This window comes from Aedes aegypti, chromosome 2, assembly GCF_002204515.2.
Source record: "Aedes aegypti strain LVP_AGWG chromosome 2, AaegL5.0 Primary Assembly, whole genome shotgun sequence".
Lineage (NCBI taxonomy): Eukaryota > Metazoa > Arthropoda > Insecta > Diptera > Culicidae > Aedes > Aedes aegypti.
Window position 1 is genome coordinate 335938144 of NC_035108.1, and position 22260 is coordinate 335960403.

Sequence of the window (22260 nt, forward strand, 5' to 3'; positions counted from 1 at the left end):
GGAGAGCACGATGTATGGAAATTTGACGGGACCGAAAAATCCATTGAGTTATAGAGTATATCGAGTTATAGAACATCGAGTTGTGGAGAGTCGACTGTAGTGTACTTAAAGGAACAAAAATTTAAAATAAAAAAAATGTTCGGGATCCCTCGGTGGATTTTTTTGGGGAACACGTCAAATGAAAGCTAAAAACCTATATTTTCGAATGGTGAAAGATTTAGCGATGCCTATTTTTTTGTGATAATATTGTTCTACCAGACACGCCGTGGCAGATAATGTAAGAATTCTGTCAAGTTCATTTGGAGTGCACTAAAAAGCGGTTTCTTCACCACTGCTTAGGCCTTACACCTGGTTTAACCGTATGAGTAAACGTGGTTTACGGCTTAAGCGAGGTTGAAGAAATCGGCCCTAAGGGCCGATTTCTTCACCTTCGTTTAACCCGTAAACCACGTTTACCCATACGATTAAACCAGGTTTAAGGCCTAAGCGGTGGTGAAGAAACCGCTTATAAGTCAACTAAGAATCTTCCGATTAGCAACTTCATAAAAGGATCATGTTAAAATCCATAATAGGTGTGCAAATGTCCATCCATAGGTGTGCAAAATTGTGTGAAGGTTTCAGGCGAACACTCTAGTTCGTTTGGATCCCGCCGGGGACTACAACAAGGTGATGGGCTTTCGTGGCTGTTGTTCAATATTACGCTTGAAGGTGTCATGCGGAGAGCCATGGTACGACTTTTACGAGATCCAGTCAATTTCTTTGCTTAGCGGATGATATGGACATTGTCGGCCAAACATTTGAAATGGTGGCAGACTTATACACCCACCTGAAACGCGAGTCAGCAGAAGTTGGACTGGTGGTGAATGCGGCCAAGACAAAGTACATGCTAGCAACTTCATAAAGGGATCATGCCAAAATCCATAAAAAGGTAGTAGAAAAGAAGCCTACAAAAACTCCCGTCAGCAACTAGTTAAAAATATTCGTCGATGAAGATTTCGAATACCTTCGCAAAAAGTTTTCAGAAGATATGAAAGATTTCTTCAGATATCCTCTAAGCTTCCACCAGAATTCACGTAATTATCCGAAGATAGGTTGTACTTCATGCATCATCTTTACAAGCTGCTTTGAACGTTTCAAGACACCTGTTAATTTCCATTATAGGTGCTTAGCCATGTTGAAAGTGTCTGGGTTCGATTCCCAGGATCCTCTCGTAATGATAATTTCCTTGACTTCCCTGGGCATAGAGTATCGTCGTACCTGCCACACGATATACGAATGCGAAAATGGCAAATTTGCCAAAGTAAGCTTCCCAGTTAATCTTTGAAAGTGCTCACTGAACATTAAGCTGATAAGTACGCTCTGTCCCAGGAAGGATGTAATGCCAAGAAGTAGGAGGTGCGTTGGATAAATTCGTCAAAAATTCCTTTTTTGAATAAATTCGTTAAAAGTAACTTTTCAAAACCTTCGTCCGATATTCATGAAGAATCTTCACAGAAAATCCCATCAAAATCTTAGTGATAGATTCGAGAAGATTTCGCCAATAAATTTCAAGAAAATTATCGAGGAACTAGTCAAAAAGCTGACGGAGTCTCTCAACAATAAAGTCAAAAATATGCTAGTTATTTCCTATGAAGGCCTCTAGAAACAATATTAGCTTAATTTTCAATTTTGCTCATAAAAATAAATCTTTCGAAGTCGATGAAGTAAAATTAGGCTTGTTTCTCATTGACTTATGGCAATGTAAGTTGCTGTAAGGACCAACAGCCTTACTTCCCTTCTGAAGGAAGTCGTCACACTTTAACCTTTGTGTCATAAGTGACTACCTCGGGGATGGGATTCGATCCCTGGTCCTCGGCGTGAGAGGCGTGTGTTCTAACCACTACACCAGGCCTGTCTCCTGACAATGTAGGTATTTTTTCAGCTATAATATAACATATTGTATTTTCCAGTATTTGTAATAAAAATAACAATGATGACTGGTTCAATAATGTCACAATATTTTAACAATTTAAATAGATAGAACCTCACAAAAGCCTCTGTAAAGTCATTACGCCGGCACCGCGGATTCATTCAAATCTGAGTTGTTCCAACGCAAACCCGTAGTTGAGCCCAATAACTCGAATTTGGCTAGAATGGATGGTAGGTAGTAAACATAATTAACAATCTTAAGACAACATTTCATCAAAATAAAAAGGCCATTATTTTTAACCCTTTGTCTGTGTTTGGAGTCAATATGACCCCAGAGCACTTTGACGGGGCTGTAAATTTGTTGTTAGAAAACCGATTTGGGAAATATTTTCACACGTTAGTGAGTTTCCGCGAGTTTTTTGATTTGCTAATTGGATTTTTTCCAATTATATTGAAATATAGTTTTTAGAGTATTTTTGTGAAAATAATACGTTGTCTGTGTTTTGGGGTCATATTGAGCCTAAATTTAAATCGCTGTAACTTCGCGAAAAACAAATAGATTTCGATTTTTCTGCAGTTTTAGCAAATTCCATTGAATAATAAATAATAAAAAAAATCAAAAAGGGCCTGGTTCATCGGGGGGAAGGGCTATTGTGAAGAATGGTAAAAAACAGTGAATTTTCGATACAAAGCTTATATTTTAGGAACAGTTATATGTAAAATTATACTTTCTTCGGAGAAAATTTGTGTCAGGGAAAGGACCAAAATATTACACATTCGTTAGTTTGGAATTTCACCGTGTGATGACGCTAGCTTAGAAAATGTTACTATATGGAGCTTACATATTTGTTATGATGTTCTGTATCTGAAGGTGCTTTGGATTTGGAAGAATGATTACTTCAGCACAGTTGTTCGTTAAATCAAGAGCTGTAAGCTGCATGTCTGCTTAACTCAAAAACAGCCACTAGGAGTAGGGTTACCATCCATTATGATTTAGCAGGAAATGTCCTGATTTTGATATTGTTCTGAGGTGTCCTGATTTATTTTTCATATTTCAATATTTGTCCTGCTATTGACTGCTTGCCGGACTTCATGGAATGATAAAGATAATTCGAGTTATGGAAAAAACTATTGCAAATCCAGAATCACCCCTATTCTTCTTTACGTTCGAATGCTCTTTTGATTGAAAACCGTTTTGCATTCTCGTTTACGCCAGTGGGGTCAATATGACCCCAAAACAGACTACGTAACTTATTCTTCGCACAGACAGAAGGTTAATGCAATATATATATGGTACCTGTTAGATCGTCCATATTGATACTCCGTTTCATTACCCGTTTTTGGCTACCAATAGATTCTGCCTATCCCTCTGGTGGTGGGTGATGGAAGCTTCGTGTATTAGATGGATGATTTGATTAGACTGGCCCTCAAACAAAAAAGTTGTAAAACTCAACGGGGCACCCCCTAGATATAAGCCTTAGGGTAAGAAAAACGCTCTCTCAAAATTTCAACTCAATTGGTTGCTCCACCAGCTGGCGCATTCGATTTGAAGTTTGTATGGGATATTCGTCTAAAATATATTGAAAATTGATCCTATGTCACTGTTTCGTTCCGTATACTAATTGTTCGCGTTCAAATAAGCCCAGAATGACAAATACACTAGTTGATACCCTAATGAACATAATTGCAGAAGGTTGTATCTAGATTTAATCTCATTTCCATTACTCTTTCCGTTGTTGAAAGTTAGGCATAGATCAGCACTCCCGTACAGTCACTTATATGCATGCGACATGTGCCTCAGCTCGCCCAGCGTCATAGATGGCTATGATGCGCTTAGTGGCTACCTCCAAGCTATGTTGAAGAAATACAAGCAGTACTGCATGATATACTTCAGATGGTTAAAACACCAACTTTATTAATTTTGATCATGTTACAATCTTCTACAATATTCTTCGCTATTACATCAAGTAGTGTTTTTGACATTCTGGGTCCAATTGAACGCGATCATCAATTTTCCTGAAGCAAACAGTAGATGATGTGCTGTTGCTCATATGTTTAAGCTGAAAATCCCATCCTAACTTCAATTCAAATGCGCCAGCTCATGGAACGACCAAATGAACTGAATTTTTCAGAAAGGCTTCCTCTAACCCCAAGGAATAATCCTGCGAGGGGGTGCCCCGTGGAATCATACAACATTATTTTTCTCCCATACTGAGCTGGGCCAGTCTAATGGTGATGTTATATGGTAGGCTGTTACACTACGGACCAGTCTTCAAAATCTCCTTTGCATTGCGTTGCTTTGTTCAATAAATCAGGGAGAAGGAAAATACACACTCCTCTTTTCCCAATCCAACATTGCTTTGATTTGCTCCTACAGTCGACTCTCCACATCTCAATGTTCTATATCTCGATATCTCTCCCTATGTCGATGATTTCTTAGGTCCCTTCATTCTGCATACAATTTCTCTCTCCACATCTCGATATTCTCCTTATCTCGATATCTCCGTATCTCGATGTGTTCCTGTTAATTTTTCGTTTCCAATTTTCTCTCTGTATGTCGATATAACCAATATCAATGGTTACTAGACCCAATTTTTGGGATTCAAAACACATTTAGAACATGCAACGACGTCTGATTGTTTGTTATTTTATTGGTAACGGAGTGTTTTTCAATCAAGTTTTCTTTCAAAATTTGTTCTTTGTCTCGATCTCTCCCTATCTCGATGGTCCCTTCAATATCGAGATGGGGAGAGGCGACTGTATCATTTCGTGAAAATACCGCATCAATGATCTAGAAAATTATCAACTTCTTCTGTTGGGCGAATATGGGTAGTAGGCATTGTGTGGTAGTGAATGAACATTGTCATATATCTTGTCTTCCAACCCTGTTATGATGGCAGACAATCAAAAGCCTGTTGAAAGATATCCGAGAATGTAGCAGCAGATCGAACATCAAACTATCTAGTAGGCATGGCACAACTCCGACGCCTCACTCCTATAGTAACGTCAGAATGGAATGAAAGGTTCTTCGTGGGCACCCGCTTGCCAACATCGATTCCGAACTTCACATTTGCGAACCTGCCAGAATTTTAAATAAATTTTCGTGTTCCTAGAGAGCCTGTATTCGTTAGCAAGCGGGAGTGTCCACTAGAATATGTGTTTGTGTCGAGTTCTTCTTAAACCGCGTGTGAAAATATGTGGTCAGAGTGATTGTGGAGTGAAGTTTGAATCTGATAAAAAAGGCATATGTCTGTAAGTAAACAGCAATGTGGTATTTTCTATGAATAAGAGAAAACTGATTTAAGATGAAATATGACATTAGCCGCTTCACTACTCGTTGAAGCAGCAATTTTTCTCTCTGTTCTTGTTGTTGCTCTTATTGAACACCAGCATCACCTCAACTATTTGAGTTGCGCGATGCAGGTTTTGAAGTGAATATTTTGTTTTGCTTTTGAATTCAAACAGATTACTTCGATGAAAATATTTGAATGTAAAAAAAATGGAGAAAGTGTTTCATCTGTTTTATTCGATTCAAAGATTATGTTCATTTCGAGCTGATTCATCTAAGTTATGAAGTACGTATTCTGCTTTGATCATAGCTATTTTCTGCATAAGTTGAACGAAAAAAGAATAACGTTAGGAACTGAACTATTTTTTTGCAGAAGTCAGTTGAACATATCCGTGCAAAATGTGTATAAAAATATCGTATAATAAATTTTAATTTGTATAATGGTTTTCTTGAATATTAATCAATTTGTATAACTTATCAATTAGTAATTTCAATCGTACAAAAAAAAGCCCGTATCATTTATCATCTCTGCAAATTTCTATACAAACAATGATAAAACTTCGCTTTGTTTGTATGTGATCAATTTATCGTATCTTCTGTGATAATACGCACATTTCTATATTTTATCTCTCCTGCTTTCAAATAAAAATAAAATAGTTTTAATAAAGTAAGATAGAGTGATAAATGAATATTAGTGTGTGCAAATTTTCCTAGCCATGGGCGATTTTGAATTGATGTTCCAAAAGTAGATTTTTCGTTCCAATTAATCGGTTTTTTGTTGTTGAAACAACATGAAATCCTAATTCCAGGGATTTGGTCTTAATTTGAGCCGTTGTTCTTGTAAATTTGCTTACGAGTGGAAACATAAAATGGATACAAAGGATTCGATTGAATAAACGAATCGATTCGACGTATCGAATTTGAATCGATTCAGTATTATCGATGTTTTGGTAAAATTTGCCCAATAGTGCACATGATTGTTTTCTTTCCTATTTACTTCAGTACATTGTGTATCCAGTAATGTTTACAAGTTAGGTGTGAAGCCTACTGAATCGGTAATTTTTTTTTTGTGAATTTTGTGACGATAACTGGTGAGGTCCAAACTGAGATCGCAGCAGGCTGTGCGCGCGAGCGGCTGCGTTTTTGATTTCGCTGTCACGTTTATCTCGGCTTCGCATTGTTTTCCATTCGGCTGATGGAAGACCAAAATGGCTGATGGCATAGCAGCATAGCCTCACGACACACATTTAGAAGAAAAGTGCTGCTTTGAGAAGTGATAACAGCGTGATCAGTGTGAAAATAGTCAATCAGTTAGGTTTTTAGTGATCGGTAGTGTCTTGTATTGGTATAAGAATGATTTTCAAGCTATAATAATGCGATTGCGGCAGGTGGTTTTAATGGAACCATGCCACCCGGTTCCGAAGCACGCTTCACAGCGTTTAATGCTTTGGGCCAATTTGTTTATGACAATTGATGTTCGTCTTGTTGTTTTCCGAGAAATAGTTACACAGTAATACCGTTTGGGCGTGTGGTTTAGTGATGACCGAGTGGCTGTATACTACGTGGAAAGGTGCAAAAAGTGCCTCAAATTGGAGAGTACACAGCGTCGTAGTCATCTTGGATAAATTTGGTGAGATTGTTCCTATCTTTATTGTTACCTTTATAAACTAAATACGTGCCAGTTCCAAAGAGCATATCTTTGGATTTGGAAGTGTGTTTGTATTATCATTATCCATTTGATAACGGTAATGCACACATGCGGGGCTTATTGTTGGTGAAAGTGACTTCTGAATGGACGTGTCTTTCCAGCCATTCTGAAATGGGTCACTGGATCTGCAATAGAGCTATCACCTTCTAACTCCTGGACTAAAGCTTTCTGCAAGAGCATCTATAAGCATTGCAGAAAGATTTCTTCCATAATATCACTGCCGGACAGTGGGTGTTAGTTGGATTACACACACACACACACATAACTGGTGAGGTCCAAACTATTCAAATCTGCTTAATTCATTATTATTTCTAAATAAATGCAATGTTAAAAACATGTTTGAATGCAAAAAACTGTCCTTAACGCGGTGGTTGCAATGGAAAAAATGTCCTTAACACAACTGGTGTTGCAATCCAAAAAAAAAAAATGTCCTTAATGAGACTGGTGGTTGCAATAAAAATATGTCCGTAAAAGCGACTGGTGGTTGCAATAAAAAAGTAATGTCTTTAACGCGACAAATGGTTGCAAAATATGTCCATAACGCGACTGTTGGTCACAAACTTGTTCCTATCAATCAATGTTATTGATATTGCTAGCGCGACTGGTGGTCGCATATTTGTTCTAAGCAATGGTGGTGTACACTTGCCACCGCGACTGGTGGTCGCATGGTTGTTCCTATGAAGTGCTATTGATATCGTTAACTCGACTGGTGGTCGCATACTTGTTCCATTGTGGTGTACACTTGCTACCGCGACTGGTGGTCGCGTATTTGTTCTTAGTAACTGCTATTACTGTTGTTAACTCAACTGGTGGTCGTATAGTTGTTCTTAGCAAGTATTATTGATGTTGTAAGCTCGACTGGTGGTCGTATATTTGTTCTAAGCAATTGTGGTGCACACTTGCTATCGCGACTGGTGGTCACATACTAGTTCTTAGCAATTATTATTATTGATATTGTTAGCTCGACTAGTGGTCGTATACATTTGCATTTGTATACATTTTCATTTGATAAACTGCTAATGATAGTCACAATGCTTCTTACTGTGACTTGCGCTGAAAGCTTGAAAAACTTGAAAACGTATGTATGGAACAGAAAAATCGAAGACTAATTCAACGCTATCACGCTAACGTAAGTTCGTGGATCCAAAAGAAGCTTAGATAAACTTCCGAACAAGATATGAAATGTTTGAATGGAGATTCAAACGATCAGAATATTGTGATCCAGTTCAATCATTCATATTTAAAACGTTCAATCTATAACAAAATTTGAACAGAATGAGATGTTCTTTGGAACCCGAAGATTTTTCCATACTTAACAAACGTATTTCGGAAAACTTTTGGAAAATTTCACCAGGTGTAACAGATTTCCTTCGAGTAGAATTGTACATTTTTATAAAAAATGTACCCAGAGTGAACGAAAAAAGCTTAAGTTTGCATATGGTGTTATGTTTTTCCTTTAATGTTAATCCAGCAACATTTTTGAATTTTTCTTCTCGAAAACTATTACATCTATCCAAGGTTCAAGTTCACAAACCCCCCCCCCCCTAGAGTCAAATCCTGGTTGCGCTACTGGTGTCATACATTCGGGCTGGAACAATTTATATAGTAGTGCTTCAATAGTTAAGTACATCTAAATCATCTGATGTGATTTACCAGAGCGTGAATTATTAGCTACACATACGCTTTCATAATGATGCACTATGCTTGTCATTACACCAACCGACGGTAATAAAACCAATTTATCTCGATTAACGGAAGCATCATCTGGTATGTGGGCTATCAACATATGCCAGCAATTCCCATCGAACTCCATCAAGATCACCTACCTATTGAAAAACATGCGAGCAAACAAAAAATGAAACACCAACTAATTGGTGGTAAACCAATCGTCTAGTCGAGCACGCATCTTGACTCATCTCCAACCAAGAAACGGAAGCGCTCAACTCAACTTAATCTCAGACGTTAACCATCAGGAAACAAGGGAGAAACAAGCCGGCGGCGCGCTGGTTAAACCGATGACGTCCGACGAAGCCGGCTTATTTGGTGGGCATATGGATGGGTTTCGGTGGACTGCGCCAAAGACGATTAACGGAGCGGCACGCGTCCATAATTAGGCAATTAAAAGGCACAGCTAGTTTCGTTCGTGTGACACACGTGAAATTTTGCGCCGTGAAAGCCACCATCGATGAACCAGATCGATGGTGTCGCTCGATCGGAACCAATCAAGTGTGAGATTCGATCTGACACCTCACAGTACAAACTATTATCAAATAAGCCGTTGAATGAAAGCAAAAGTTTACAGTTTCACTGTCTACATGTCTTGCAACGACAATAGCATACAAGCAACTATGTATGTAAGAAGGTTTTGATTGAAACATATTCACACCATTGTTTCATAACTTAGTGCATCTCAGGCGCTTTGGGTTGTAAATTTTCCAATTTTCACTTCTGGATTCATTGTTTTCCACGCTCGCTACGAGTTTATGATCATTCGCTTTCGTTTTCGTTTTATGAGCCAATTGCGAATTTTCATTTGATTTTATGTTTTGTTAAAATACAGTGGGGGACCTAAATCCGCACAGGCTCAAAATCCGTACACTTCATACTAATAGTAGGCGTTTTGTTTGAAGTGGACGGATTCAGATTCATTTCTTAGGTGTACGGATTTCGATCCCTCACGGTAAAATTTCCAATTGGTCCTCGGTTTCTGAATACTTCACAAAGCATTTAGAGTATCGTGATAGCATTTAGAGTATCGTGGGCCAAATTTGCTCTTCTTCTTTCTAACGTTACTTCTTCACTGAAACATAGCCTGCTTCTCGGCTTAGTGTTCTTGTGCGTACTTCCATAGTTATTAACTGAGAGCTTTCATTGGCAATTGGGTCCTAAAATTTGTAATGAAATCTTGTTTTTATTCAATAACACGAAAAAGCAAGTTACTGTAATTACTTTAGCAATTTTTCCCGCTCAAATAATGTCTATATCATGTTTAAACTTTTATTTAAAAATTTGGTCCATAAATGAACCTTGACACTTTTGATCATGTTTGACGTTCGCTTAGTCGACAAAAATGCCACAGGGGTTTTAGTTCGACCACTGGGGTTGTTCCTATCTGACATTTCGTAAGTGACACGGAAAACAAAATACACCCAAAATTTGAGTTTAAGCCAAAGGATGTGACAAAATCTAATAAAAATGTTTTTGGGCTTAAACCAACGGAAAACATTAGAAAATTGAGTAAACATGTGTTTTTGGCCTAAACTTAAGCGTTTGGCACTAACATTGGGACAGGGCTTTAGGACCCAATTGACCATTTTTACATGTGTACATCGTGTGGCAGGTACGAAGATACTCTATGCCCTAACTAGTAAGTCGAGAGAATTACCAACCCGAAAAGATCATCGATCTGAACTTGTATGTAAAATAACAAAAACGCAGTTCATAAATAATGATCATGTGTGTGGCTTATCGGGGAGAAATACGCATGATATGGACAAACCATCTATGATTGTGTAATGATTCCCCAATAATATAAGCCATCGATCGATAGAACCTGCTTGATCGCCAAACAGTTTTAGGGCGCTTGAAACCTCCTTCCTTTTGGCTGTCTTGGTAGTGTCATTCTCAAAACACACCAAGCCGTTCCCATAGGGGACGTTAGCCACAAGGAAGGACGTTTCAAATAATACTGTTTCATACGTGTGTAGTTTCTCTCGCCGTTCTCTTACGGTACCTATCCATCAAGTGTTCATTGCTTTCTTCTCCATGCTCGCTCTTACTTCGAGCAAAATAGACCGATATGCCGATAAACAAATTCAAAATAAAATTATCACGGTCGATACCTTTTGTATGTTTTATGGAAGTTCTTATATGGAAAATGTAAATGAAATATAAATGTTATTCATCATTTGTATTGTTTAATGTGTCAAGATTCTGTTTTTCGCTTTTGACATGATATTTATCTGTTACTTTCACCTTAATAGAGTGGAATTGGAAGTATACCTTAAAATTTTATCATACAGTCATCGAGTTTAATATGACAATTCGCCCATATCAAATGATAGAATGGATTCATACCTGGAGCACACTTGGATACTTAAACATATTTTAGAAAAAAACGACTTATTCTGTAGAGCTGAACCTTCATATAAGTATGAGAAGCGGCTCCGTTTTGCTCAAAACCTATGAGCTAGTATTGATATAAGTGGTTTCAAACAGAAGGAACAAATTTCTTCCTCGAAAAACTGTTATTACCCTCCGTATATATTTTTTATTGAACTGTAACAAAAAAAAAATGAAGGCATGTGTAACCATGAAAAACACGTTCTCTTAGAACTTCTCCATGCTCTAATACAAAATTAACTAATATTATGTGTCTCTAGTAGTTTTTGGGTTGCTGAATCTGATGCCGTTCTCAGACATGTTCCAGTACATCACAATTTTTAGCTACAGGTTGCCAAAGTTATATCAAACACTGGTTTCATTGATGTATACATGAAATTTAAAGTGATGATGGATCACAGCATGCAAAATAGGAATCAGAATATATTACATTCACTTACAAAAACAATGAAAATAACGCTTGTGGATGCTAAATTTGCGTTCAAATAATCTTCGCATTTTTCATGCGCCATACTGGTGAAAAATTATTGCAAATATGAATGTATATGCGATGGGAAAGTTTGTATTTCTTAACACTGCACATTGGTCCCAAAGCCATATCTAGGAAGACAAAAACGATTGCGCCTAAACCGTCAATTTTAGATACATGGTGTCTTCGGCAAAGTTTCTCCATATTTCTCAGACATTTTTTTCAGAGATGTGAAATTAGGGTAGCCCATACGGTTTACGAGATCAGCACATAAAGTTTTTTGCTGACGCATTTAGGACTACACAATGTTCTACAATGTTTTAGAACAATCGATTTGGAGCAACTTTGCCGAAGAACCCAAATTTCTATCTTTTATGGTTCGCGAGTTATGATTTTTTTTAACAAAAAAGTTAGGGTGGTACTGAAAAATCAGTTTTTTCTTGATAACTTTTCATACGATAATTTCTCGCAAAATCTTTGTTCCGAGCACTTTTAGAACTTTTGATTGCGCAACTTTTTGCCGAAGAAACTAATGTTCTATCTCTTATGATTACAGAGTTATCGAAAAGTTTATTCGAAAAAATGGTTGATTTCAAATGCCGATATCTCCGAAAGGCGCAAACGGATTTTCAATCTTTGACTTTACATACAGTTATTTCGATTGTTCCAGCAAATATCTCTTTTTTCGCTTTCTTTACCATATAAAATTCGGTTTATGGTGAATATATCTTAAAGGGTTGATTTTTTATGAATGCTTTGTATGAAGTACTTTCAGAACTCTCAATTTTGCACATTTTTGCTGAAGGCACCAAAGAGCTATCTCGAATATTTTTCAAGTTATGGACAATTTTCGGTTAAGAAACATATTATTTTCAAAATTTTGTCAATCTTTTCAAACAAAAAACGTCCTCACAGTTTTTTCATCATAACCAGAGAAAGAGATAATCTTTCTAATGCCGACAAAAGATTGAAAATCCGTTTGCGCCTTTTGGAGATATCGGCATTTGAAAACAACTATTTTTTCGAAGAAAAATTCTTATAACTCTGTAACCATAAGAGATGGAACAGTAGTTTCTTCGGCAAAAAGTTGCGCAATCAAAAGTTCTAAAAGTTCTCGGAACAAAGTTTTTGCGAGAAATTATCGTATGAAAAGTTATCAAGAAAAAACTGATTTTTCAGTACCACCCTAACTTTTTTGTTAAAAAAAATCATAACTCGCGAACCATAAGAGATAGAAATTTGGGTTCTTCGGCAAAGTTGCTCCAAACCGGTTGTTTTAAAACATTGTAGAACATTGTGTAGTCCTAAATGCGTCAGCAAAAAACTTTATGTGCTGATCTCGTAAACCGTATGGGCTACCCTAATTTCACATCTCTGAAAAAAATGTCTGAGAAATATGGAGAAACTTTGCCGAAGACACCATGTATCTAAAATTGACGGTTTAGGCGCAATCGTTTTTGTCTTCCTAGATATGGCTTTGGGACCAATGTGCACTGATTTATAGTTTAAAATTAATCTTGAATATTACGAAACGAAAATTACTTCCAATTACGAATTTCGAACGATATTGGGATAGATTTTTTATAGAAATCCAGTTTCGCAAATAGTTTAAGGACTAATGTTTAAGGACAAGGACAATCTTCGAATAACCTGAAATTTTGTTTGCAACGATTCCACTTAGTTGAAATCATTTTTAAACAAATTTCATATAGTTGTTTAAAAACAAAAAAAATTAAGCAATGTTTATATGATTCTTTGATTTTCAAAATATATTAATTGTTGCTTTTTTTATCAGAAAATTTCCGTAACATATGAAAGTGAATAATTTTGCAAGCAAACCTGTCAACTAACCACTACCTGTAAGTAGAAAAATAAATAAAAATATCAGTTGATTACTTAATTTTGTTTTTTCAACAACCATCTGAAACTGTTTTGGAAAAATGCCTGCGATAGAATGACCACAGACAAATGTTAGGTAATTTGTACATTATCATTCAAATTTTAGCCCATTCAACATTACTGAGATACAGAGCCCTAAACTTACCTGTGCATGTTCAGTGAAAAAAAAAAACAGCATTACTAATTTTGCAACTGCAACGTTATTGGCTAAGGCTATGCTTCCCAATCGGTGGTCCGCGAACCCCCTACATCCTACACCTACACCTCGTATTTACACCAATAGTTTAAAATAGCTCAGAACTCAGCTGCTATTTTTTTAAATTACAGTTAAGTAGTCTGTCAATGATATTTGTAAACGTAAATGATGAATTTTTATTTTTTTTTTCTGAAGCTTAGTATGCAGTTCAGCTCAAGAAAAGTAAACATTTCTTTGGCGCAATTGCTCAAGAAATTTTCTACAGTGAGTTCTATTTGAAATGACATTTTTTTTTCTCAACCTATGCAACTGCGATCAAGGAAAAATGATTTTCTTGACAATTTCTGGCAATAAATTTCTCTTGCATCGAGATAGTCGATCATTTTTTCCAGGTTCATAGTCCCCATAACGGTTTCAAGGAAAGGGATGGTTCACAAACTATGTCACGCTAAATTTCGACTTTTTCGACCCCCTCCCCCCCCTTTGTCACGTTTTTTGTATGAGTCCTTCAAAGATTTGTAAGGCTTGTCATGCTTGGCTTGACCCCCTCCCCTCCCTTGGAGCGTGACGTAATTTGTGCATGACCCCTAATGAAAATCATAACTGCTATAAAAAAACAAAGTTACAAACGTTATTAAGGTGCAAGAAAAAAATGACACAAAAGTCAGTGTCAGTGTTGTGATTTCATGAAGAGCACGCGTACATCTTTTGCTCCATAATGTTCTGTGGTTCAGTGTTTGAATTGCATCTTATTATAGGAATGGATGGTGAGAACGGACGTACAAGGGATTGACGAATGAATTTCATAATATATTTAGCAGTTTCAAGTAAGAATGTGGAGGAAAATGTAAATTAAATTTATGTGGGAAGTGAAAGAAAAATGGAAGGCAGTGGAAGAAAACTGAAGTGACAGTGGGCGGTAGCAGCATGCTATCTCCCTCTAGTGATTTAATGCTGTAGTGTGTGTGAAAAGCAGAAACAGAAAGAGCCGCGTATAGCTGATGGAAAAACTAAGTTACTGATGGCTACTTATTGAAGAAATGCAGCTTCAAAACCGGTGAGATTGTTCCTAATGATCTGTTTTGGAGAATGCGTGGGTTGAGACTTAGATGTAAGTATTCTGATTCAAACATAAATAGTTGAGAGTGATAACTTTTTCGGTAATTGAAGTGATGGAAGGGCAAGTTGACTGTTTCCATGTTGCGTGGCTGTATATGTCAATGAAAGTCCATATGTGTGATCATTGCAAGCATTGAGCGATTCAAAAGAAATTTTTTAAAATCTATCGATAAATGACTGCGTTATTAGCGTTCAAAATCTTTCATAATTTCGTGACGGTCGCAAAATTTTAGATTTTCAATTGACACCCAGTATATTGCCGTAAGACGTAGTTAACGTCAAAAGGGATTCGATTTCCAATTAATTTAACCACGAAAGATTGCACGATGTTTGCTTTTATTATTATTATAATAGTATTTTAATCATATCCTTTATGTTTTTGTGTTGTTTTTTTTGCTAGCCATTGCTATTGCTGCGAAGAGTAAGCAGAGATAATTTCAAACTTTTTTTTTTTCTGTCGGTGAGAATTAACGGTTAGCGATAATTGCCTGATGTCGCCCAATGCTGGTGAAGTAAGATGGTGTGCGGCATCGAATCTTGACGACTATGTATTATAGGCAATACACGAATACATGTATATATTTTTTCCATGTCGTTTTGCGTGTGTAGGTCTTTTTTTTCCTTGTAATGTGCATGTCGGGCGGCTAAACAAAGCGAGTATGACGTCACGATTCTAATCACGACAGTAACGCTCGAGGTCATGTTAGGTCGGTACACTCTAGAATAAAATTATGAATGATAGGGTAAATTATGTATTTTGGACAGGCTAAGGATATGTCTGGAAACGACGATCGATTAACTGCATTAAATACAAATATTTTATTAGGCAATGGTGCTTATATGCTTAATGTCCCATTGTACCTTGAATTTCTGGAGAGAAAAAGCTTACAAACTGTAGTATTAGCTTCCAAATTAGCGTTTTTTGGCAGCCTGTCTGACATACATTTCGGACACCTAATATACCCCTGATTTATGCCATATATACTCATGTTAAGATTTTAGATGAACTTTGCTTAAATTTTAGACATATTTAATCATGTTTCCACTTTCAAACTTTTTGTGAATGCTAATTCTGAGCGCTATTATTGCATTTAATGTATGTTCTTGAAATGCACATCCTCTTGCATTTGTAGGTTTCACAGATGTTCTGTAGATACAATTTACAATTTTTATGTTTTTGAAGCCAATTTGTGATTGTTATGAAAATGGTCATCATTAATAAGTAGCATAGTGTATTAACAATACAATACATGATTTCCCGTACATGTATACTCCACCATCTCATTGGAAATAAGCATAGAACGACTAGCCTGTCCAAATTATATGCATGTCCAAATTATATCCTAAGCAACCAATAGTTCGGATTTTACTTAAGCAGTGAACTCAAAAGTTCACTTCTAGTAGATTTTGAGTTCCAATTGAACTATATTGCTGATTGAGAGAACACAACAGATACTAACAGAACTTGATTCTTCAGAAAGTAACTCATACACTTATAAACAACTAGAAAGTTCAGAACAAGATCGAATCAAACTTTTTCTCGACTTTATGGTAAATATCATTCCATTTAAGCATTTAATTAAACTTTATGTGAACTGAAGTTCGGTTAATTACTTAAAAAGGGAGCTGCTTAAGCCAAAATATGCCTTTTTATCGGAACTTTTGGTTGCTTGGGATACGTCACCCTAATATGCAGATGTACAGCGTTTCACATGCAATTAATTTGTTTGTATCGTAATGTTTTTTTATATTTTTTCTACATGACCAATATTTATTATCTAAGCATTCTGATACGCGGTTAACAACCAAATTGTTGTTCCTTCCATTTTGTATCTTGTAGCTTTGGTTGAGCTGAGCGACAGTCACATAGTGCAAATTGATACAACGTATAGGCGATTTTTCATCGCAGTCGCTTCATTGTAGAGCACAACTCGATATGTTCTCACTTTCTTCTATATAATAGGCACACATACTAGATATTCTTATTAGGTTTGCTGGGAAAAGCAGTATTATATTATTTTTTTCTTTCGAACGGCCTTAGTTTTATATGTGAACGTTTGATAAATTTTTAATACAGAGCACGAGGTTTTATTTGGCTATGGTAAGGATGTAAGGATTCTGAACAAATGCTGATAGCAGATTAGCTACTACACGGGTAGTTTCGTTCTTTCAGCATTTTCAATAAAACTGAAATTATTAAATATTATATTATATTATATTGTATTATGTTATATTGTATTATATTATATTATGTTATATTATATTATATTATATTATACTATATTATATTATATTATATTATATTATATTATATTATATTATATTATATTATATTATATTATATTATATTATATTATATTATATTATATTATATTATATTATATTATCAAAACTGAGTTCGAACTTTACTCAATTTTATTGTTCTTGCACGTCATAATTATATGTGAGAATGACAATCATTGGCGGAGTTTTTTTTTTCAGGATATATCAACAATATATAATTGCAGGAAGCCGTCGTAAACATTTAGTATTAACATTGTCATTGTATTTTTTTTTCAGGCTTGTTGGAACAATATGTTACTATGTATTGAATATTAATCATCTTTTATTCAACGATTCTGGGACAAATCATCCCGTGGATAACTTGACAGGTTTGTAAATTTCATTATGCTTTCCGTTGGATCATATTATTGGAAGGAGATTCTCTATTTCCGCGGGTTTCACGTAAGTGTCTCTGCTTACGGGTCCGCCACACCCCATTTCAGCCCTTCATACAATGGTATGTTGAATTCAGATTGATAATGAAAATTGACTGTACTGTTAAGAGGAACCGCATGCAGAACAAGTTCCAAGCTAGGATGGTGACTACCTTCATACATAATTATGTTACATGCCACTGAAGAGATTCATTAATGTTAACTTCCTACCACAGCTACTTCAAGGTTGTTCATCAAATCTTCATCGTATGCGGATCAATGGGATTAATTGTATTATAGTTTTTATATTATATTACATCATATTATATTTTATAATAGTTTATTATGTTAAATTATATTAGGTGTTCTAGCTGACCTTATACTGCCTCCAAATGAGATTGCAACGCATTTTTTTTATCACCATCACACATGATCTAAACTGTTTCCTCGCAGGTACATGTAGGCATGCATCAGTGGAGAATAATATGTTGTTTTGGCTATCCATTTGGATGAGGCATCTTTACAAACTAACTAATTACGTTTTTACTTTTACAGATTATATAATGTTTTATTGCGGTATTATATTGTATTATATTATGTTATATTATATTATTGCTGTTTGCATTTGAATTGCAAACCTTGACCAAATGTCCTCCGAATGCGGTAACACAAAACAATCAAAAGACACATAGCAACTATTATAGAAATCACCGCCGCCCTAGCATGAAGAATCTGTATTTGACACCGCATTTCTGGTGGAAAATCTTACCGCATTTGGTGTTCCCGCATTTGATATTTGCATTTCAAACGCACACAGCAATATGTTATATTGTATTATATTATATTATGTTATATTGTATTATATTGTATTGTATTATATTATATTATATTATATTATATTATATTATATTATATTATATTATATTATATTATATTATATTATATTATATTATATTATATTATATTATATTATATTATATTATATTATATTATATTATATTATATTATATTATATTATATTAAATTATATTATTGTCGCACCGCCACCAAACCGGATCGCGCCAGTGAGACTCGCGACGCGGCTCAACATGCCGCATTTTGAAATCAGTTTTTTAGTGTGGCGCTGCATTCTTACGATTTTTGTAAACACAGCGCACTATTCACATATTAGCTATGACGCTCGGGGCCCGAGAAAACAACAATTTTAAACAAGTGTTGGTCTTTATTTCTACCGGATGTATAGTATGTTGTATTATAATTTATTATATTATATTCTTTTATGTTGTATTACATCATGTTATATTATATAAAATTTATTATGCCTTATGACTTTTGTTAAGTTTACAAGCATCGTCTAGGGGATGTACAGAAAATGGAACAATTACAAAATACAAATATTTCTTCAAATTCATCATCAAACCTTTCAGGAAAATGAACAGCACATCAGGGACGACTCAATTCCAACAAAAAATGCGCGATTGCATGAACACCAGTCATTTTATATGCAGATATATATTTTTTTGTATAATATTGCACTTTATATTAATTTTGTAATGTTGATTTATATTAAAGGTTCTCTGTGATTTTATTTTTATTTTTAGGCTGATACAAATTTGATTTTGACTCTTGACCTCCCACAATCAAAACGCATAGCCTACTAAAACTTAACTATAAAATCGGTAGGTAAGAAAAATAAATATCAAAGTTAAATCACCCCCGCAGTTTTATAGTTAGCGTAAAAAGCTGGATTTGGCAAAGTTTTTTGTAACAACGAGAACCATCTACTGACAAACGGATAGTTCGTATATCTTCCACATACAGGTGGCGCCACAAACTTACTTTTTACTGTGACGTTCTAGAGACTTGGAACGTTCGGCAAATTTGTTCATTTTTATAACATAAGTCGAGTCTAGTACACGACACTGAAGACGGCCTTACAGTTGAGGTCGAAATACGCGTATCTGTCAAAGGATACAAACTCTAGTGGAATTAAATGGTATAGTACTAAATTCGGTTTTTTCATCTACTTATAGGTATTCTACTAAACAGCTCGAAGATTTATTAACATAAGATGACGCCAAAATTCCACGTCCTGCTGTTTTCGAGTTTACGGCAAAATAAGACCAAAGTAATGAAAATACGTTTTTTTTGCACCGAGTTTGACATTTTTCTTAAGAACCATGTCATATAAGTTTTTTTTTGCAGATAAAGTCTTATTTGCTGCTGAAAAGGAATCTCTAAAGTAATTTCTCGCCTAGCAGAAATTTTCTAAAATTTCGACTCCCGTTTGAGCTGACATTTCTTTTCAGCTGCTTAGTGTGATCAGAAAAAAAAAATGTATTTTTTTTAATTCTTTATTACATTCATTTCTTATATCTTGATGTTCTATGTTAAACAACACTATCATCTTAATTTGGTAAAACAAATTTAAGTTTTTATTTACATTTTGTTACCAACATATAACATTTCATTTGACGTAGCAGTTCAGATTTTTTACAGGTGAGTTGATTTCACCTGCTTATAAGAGAAAAAAAAACGCTTTCATTTGTTCCAATGTTTCAACATTGGATATTCTATGTAACACATTGGTGCTATACCAGGGAGGAAGTTTCAGAATCATTTTCAAAATTTTATTTTCAATCCTCTAAAGTGCTTTCTCCCTGATATTACAACAGTTAGTCCATATTGGTACAGCATACAACATGGCTGGCCTGAAAATTTGTTTGAATATCAAAAGCTTGTTCTTAAGACAAAATTTTGATTTTCTATTAATAAGTGGATAGAGACATTTTACTTATTTGTTACATTTGGCTTGAATGCCCTCGATGTGATTTTTGAAAATTAAATTCTTATCCAGCATGAGCCCTAGATACTTAACTTCATCTGACCAATTTATTGAAACCCTTCTCATCGTGACAACATGTCTACTTGAAAGTTTCAAATAAAGAGCTTTTGGTTTATGTGGGAATAATATTAGTTGAGTTTTGGAAGCATTAGGAGAAATCTTCCATTTTTGCATGTATGAAGAAAAAATATCCAAACTTTGTCAAAGATCAGTGATTAAAGTGAATTTAAAGTGTACTAAGTACTCTATCTCTTTATTGAGATTCTGCTCATAGAGTTCGAAAACATTAAAAAGGGTTTATCTACAGATCAACTTAAACATAACTGCAGTATTTTAATATAGCCTTCATCAAGTAAATTATACAAATAATAACAAATCATAAATAACTCCAGATATTGTAGCTCAGTTGGATATGTGACTGTTATAGGCTTGCTATTTTCTTCTGGTCGAGAAATCCTCTCGGTCACAACAAAACAGGTGATAACAGCCTACACTCAAGAAAATTGCTATATTTCTTTCCCCTTCTACACACTACCCCCCTGTCTACCGAGCTTAAACGAATTACGTACTTTCACTTTGTTCCCGTTCAAATTACGCAATTTCGGCCCACATGCTGTTTTCGTAACCGACTGCATCCAGAATTCATACACATATTACCTCGCTCATTATACTACAGTTTCCGAATCTTGTTCGCGGGTTATTGGCTATTGGTACGTACCGTTTCCAGTGAAAGTAAGCAGCGCTGCCGTTGCGAAAAGTATAAATAGATCCATTCCGGTAGCAGCTGTCTTGTGCGCCGAACCCGTGGTCAGTTTGTATATCTTCATTTTTCTCGGTGGTGAAGATTTTCCAGCACTGCTTTGAACGAATTATTTAGCTTCTGCCCAATTTCGGAAGGCCACCAACCGTAATTACGTTATTTGATTTCGACTTTTCCCACGGGGTGATATTGTTTCGATTCCATTCAGCTGCTGTCGATTGTTGTTTGGTGAACTCACTTCCGAAAGTCTTGTTTGCGTTTCATTTGAGCACTTTCTTCATGCTGGGAGACCGTTAATTTTCTTTGAATTATACAAAGTTGAACATTAGATGCACAATTTAAACCGCCCTGTTCACAACCCGCCCCTTCCTTTGAAACCGACAGTTGTCACACGCGAATTTTCACCCACCACCGGTATTTTTCCATCACAAAGATCGCGAATCTTCTCCGTGGTTGTCACGCGAGGGAAAAGTCACCAAACTTGATCTTGATCCGAACGAACTTTTATTTGCACAGGCTCCTAGCAGCAGTTTCCGACAGCGACGCGGAACACGCGCATCCGAACGCCTTCGTGGTTGGTTTTCCTCTGGCGCACGCGACGCGATCAAAGCTAACCAATAGCCAAACCAAGACGCCGACGCCGACAGCGTGACTGCGAGCGCGAGCGAGTTTGCGATCGTGATCGGGACCACTTTTCCTTTCCGCTCGCGGGGTTGTCAACGCGCTGGTGCTGCACCATGTGCATGGGAGTTGCAAGGATTCCTATCAGAGGGGGGTGTTGGAGGCAGTCGTCTCGAGTTCGATGAAACATATATAGAAAGCACATTTCAATCAACCCACGAACCGATCCCCATTCCTATTATTTAGCTTCACAATCAATTATCTAAGACCCTACTAAAATAAACGGATGTTGAGGATTCCGAAAGATTTTGTAAATTAAATTTACGTCTCTCCTTAGCCGAGTGGTTAGAGTTAGCGGCTATAAAGCAAAACCATGCTGAAGGTGTCTGGGTTCGATTCCCGGTCAGTCCAGGTTCCATTCGTAATGATAATTTCCTTGACTTTCCTGGACATAGAGTATCATCGTATCTGCCACACGATATACGAATGCAATCAGAGAAATATGTTGCTTTGATTTTGTTGTTGTATTGTTATGCAACAGGGGGATGGGATGTTTTGAGTCATTCAAGATTTTCGTGGAACATGTCTTAGAATCTACATACGTAATAAGTAACATAAGGGATGATGT

The 22260-nt window shown here is 36.0% G+C and overlaps 1 protein-coding gene across 1 annotated transcript in view; it reads right to left on the reverse strand.

The window, feature by feature from the left end:
* LOC5577181 overlaps positions 1-21668 on the reverse strand; it is a 72387-nt gene extending 50719 nt beyond the window's left edge. The window contains exon 1 of the mRNA XM_001663219.2: positions 20970-21668. Coding sequence (XP_001663269.2) covers positions 20970-21078 — 109 coding nt within the window. The 5' untranslated portion in view covers positions 21079-21668. The remainder of the gene's footprint in view (positions 1-20969) is intronic.
* Between the last annotated feature and the right edge of the window lie 592 nt (positions 21669-22260).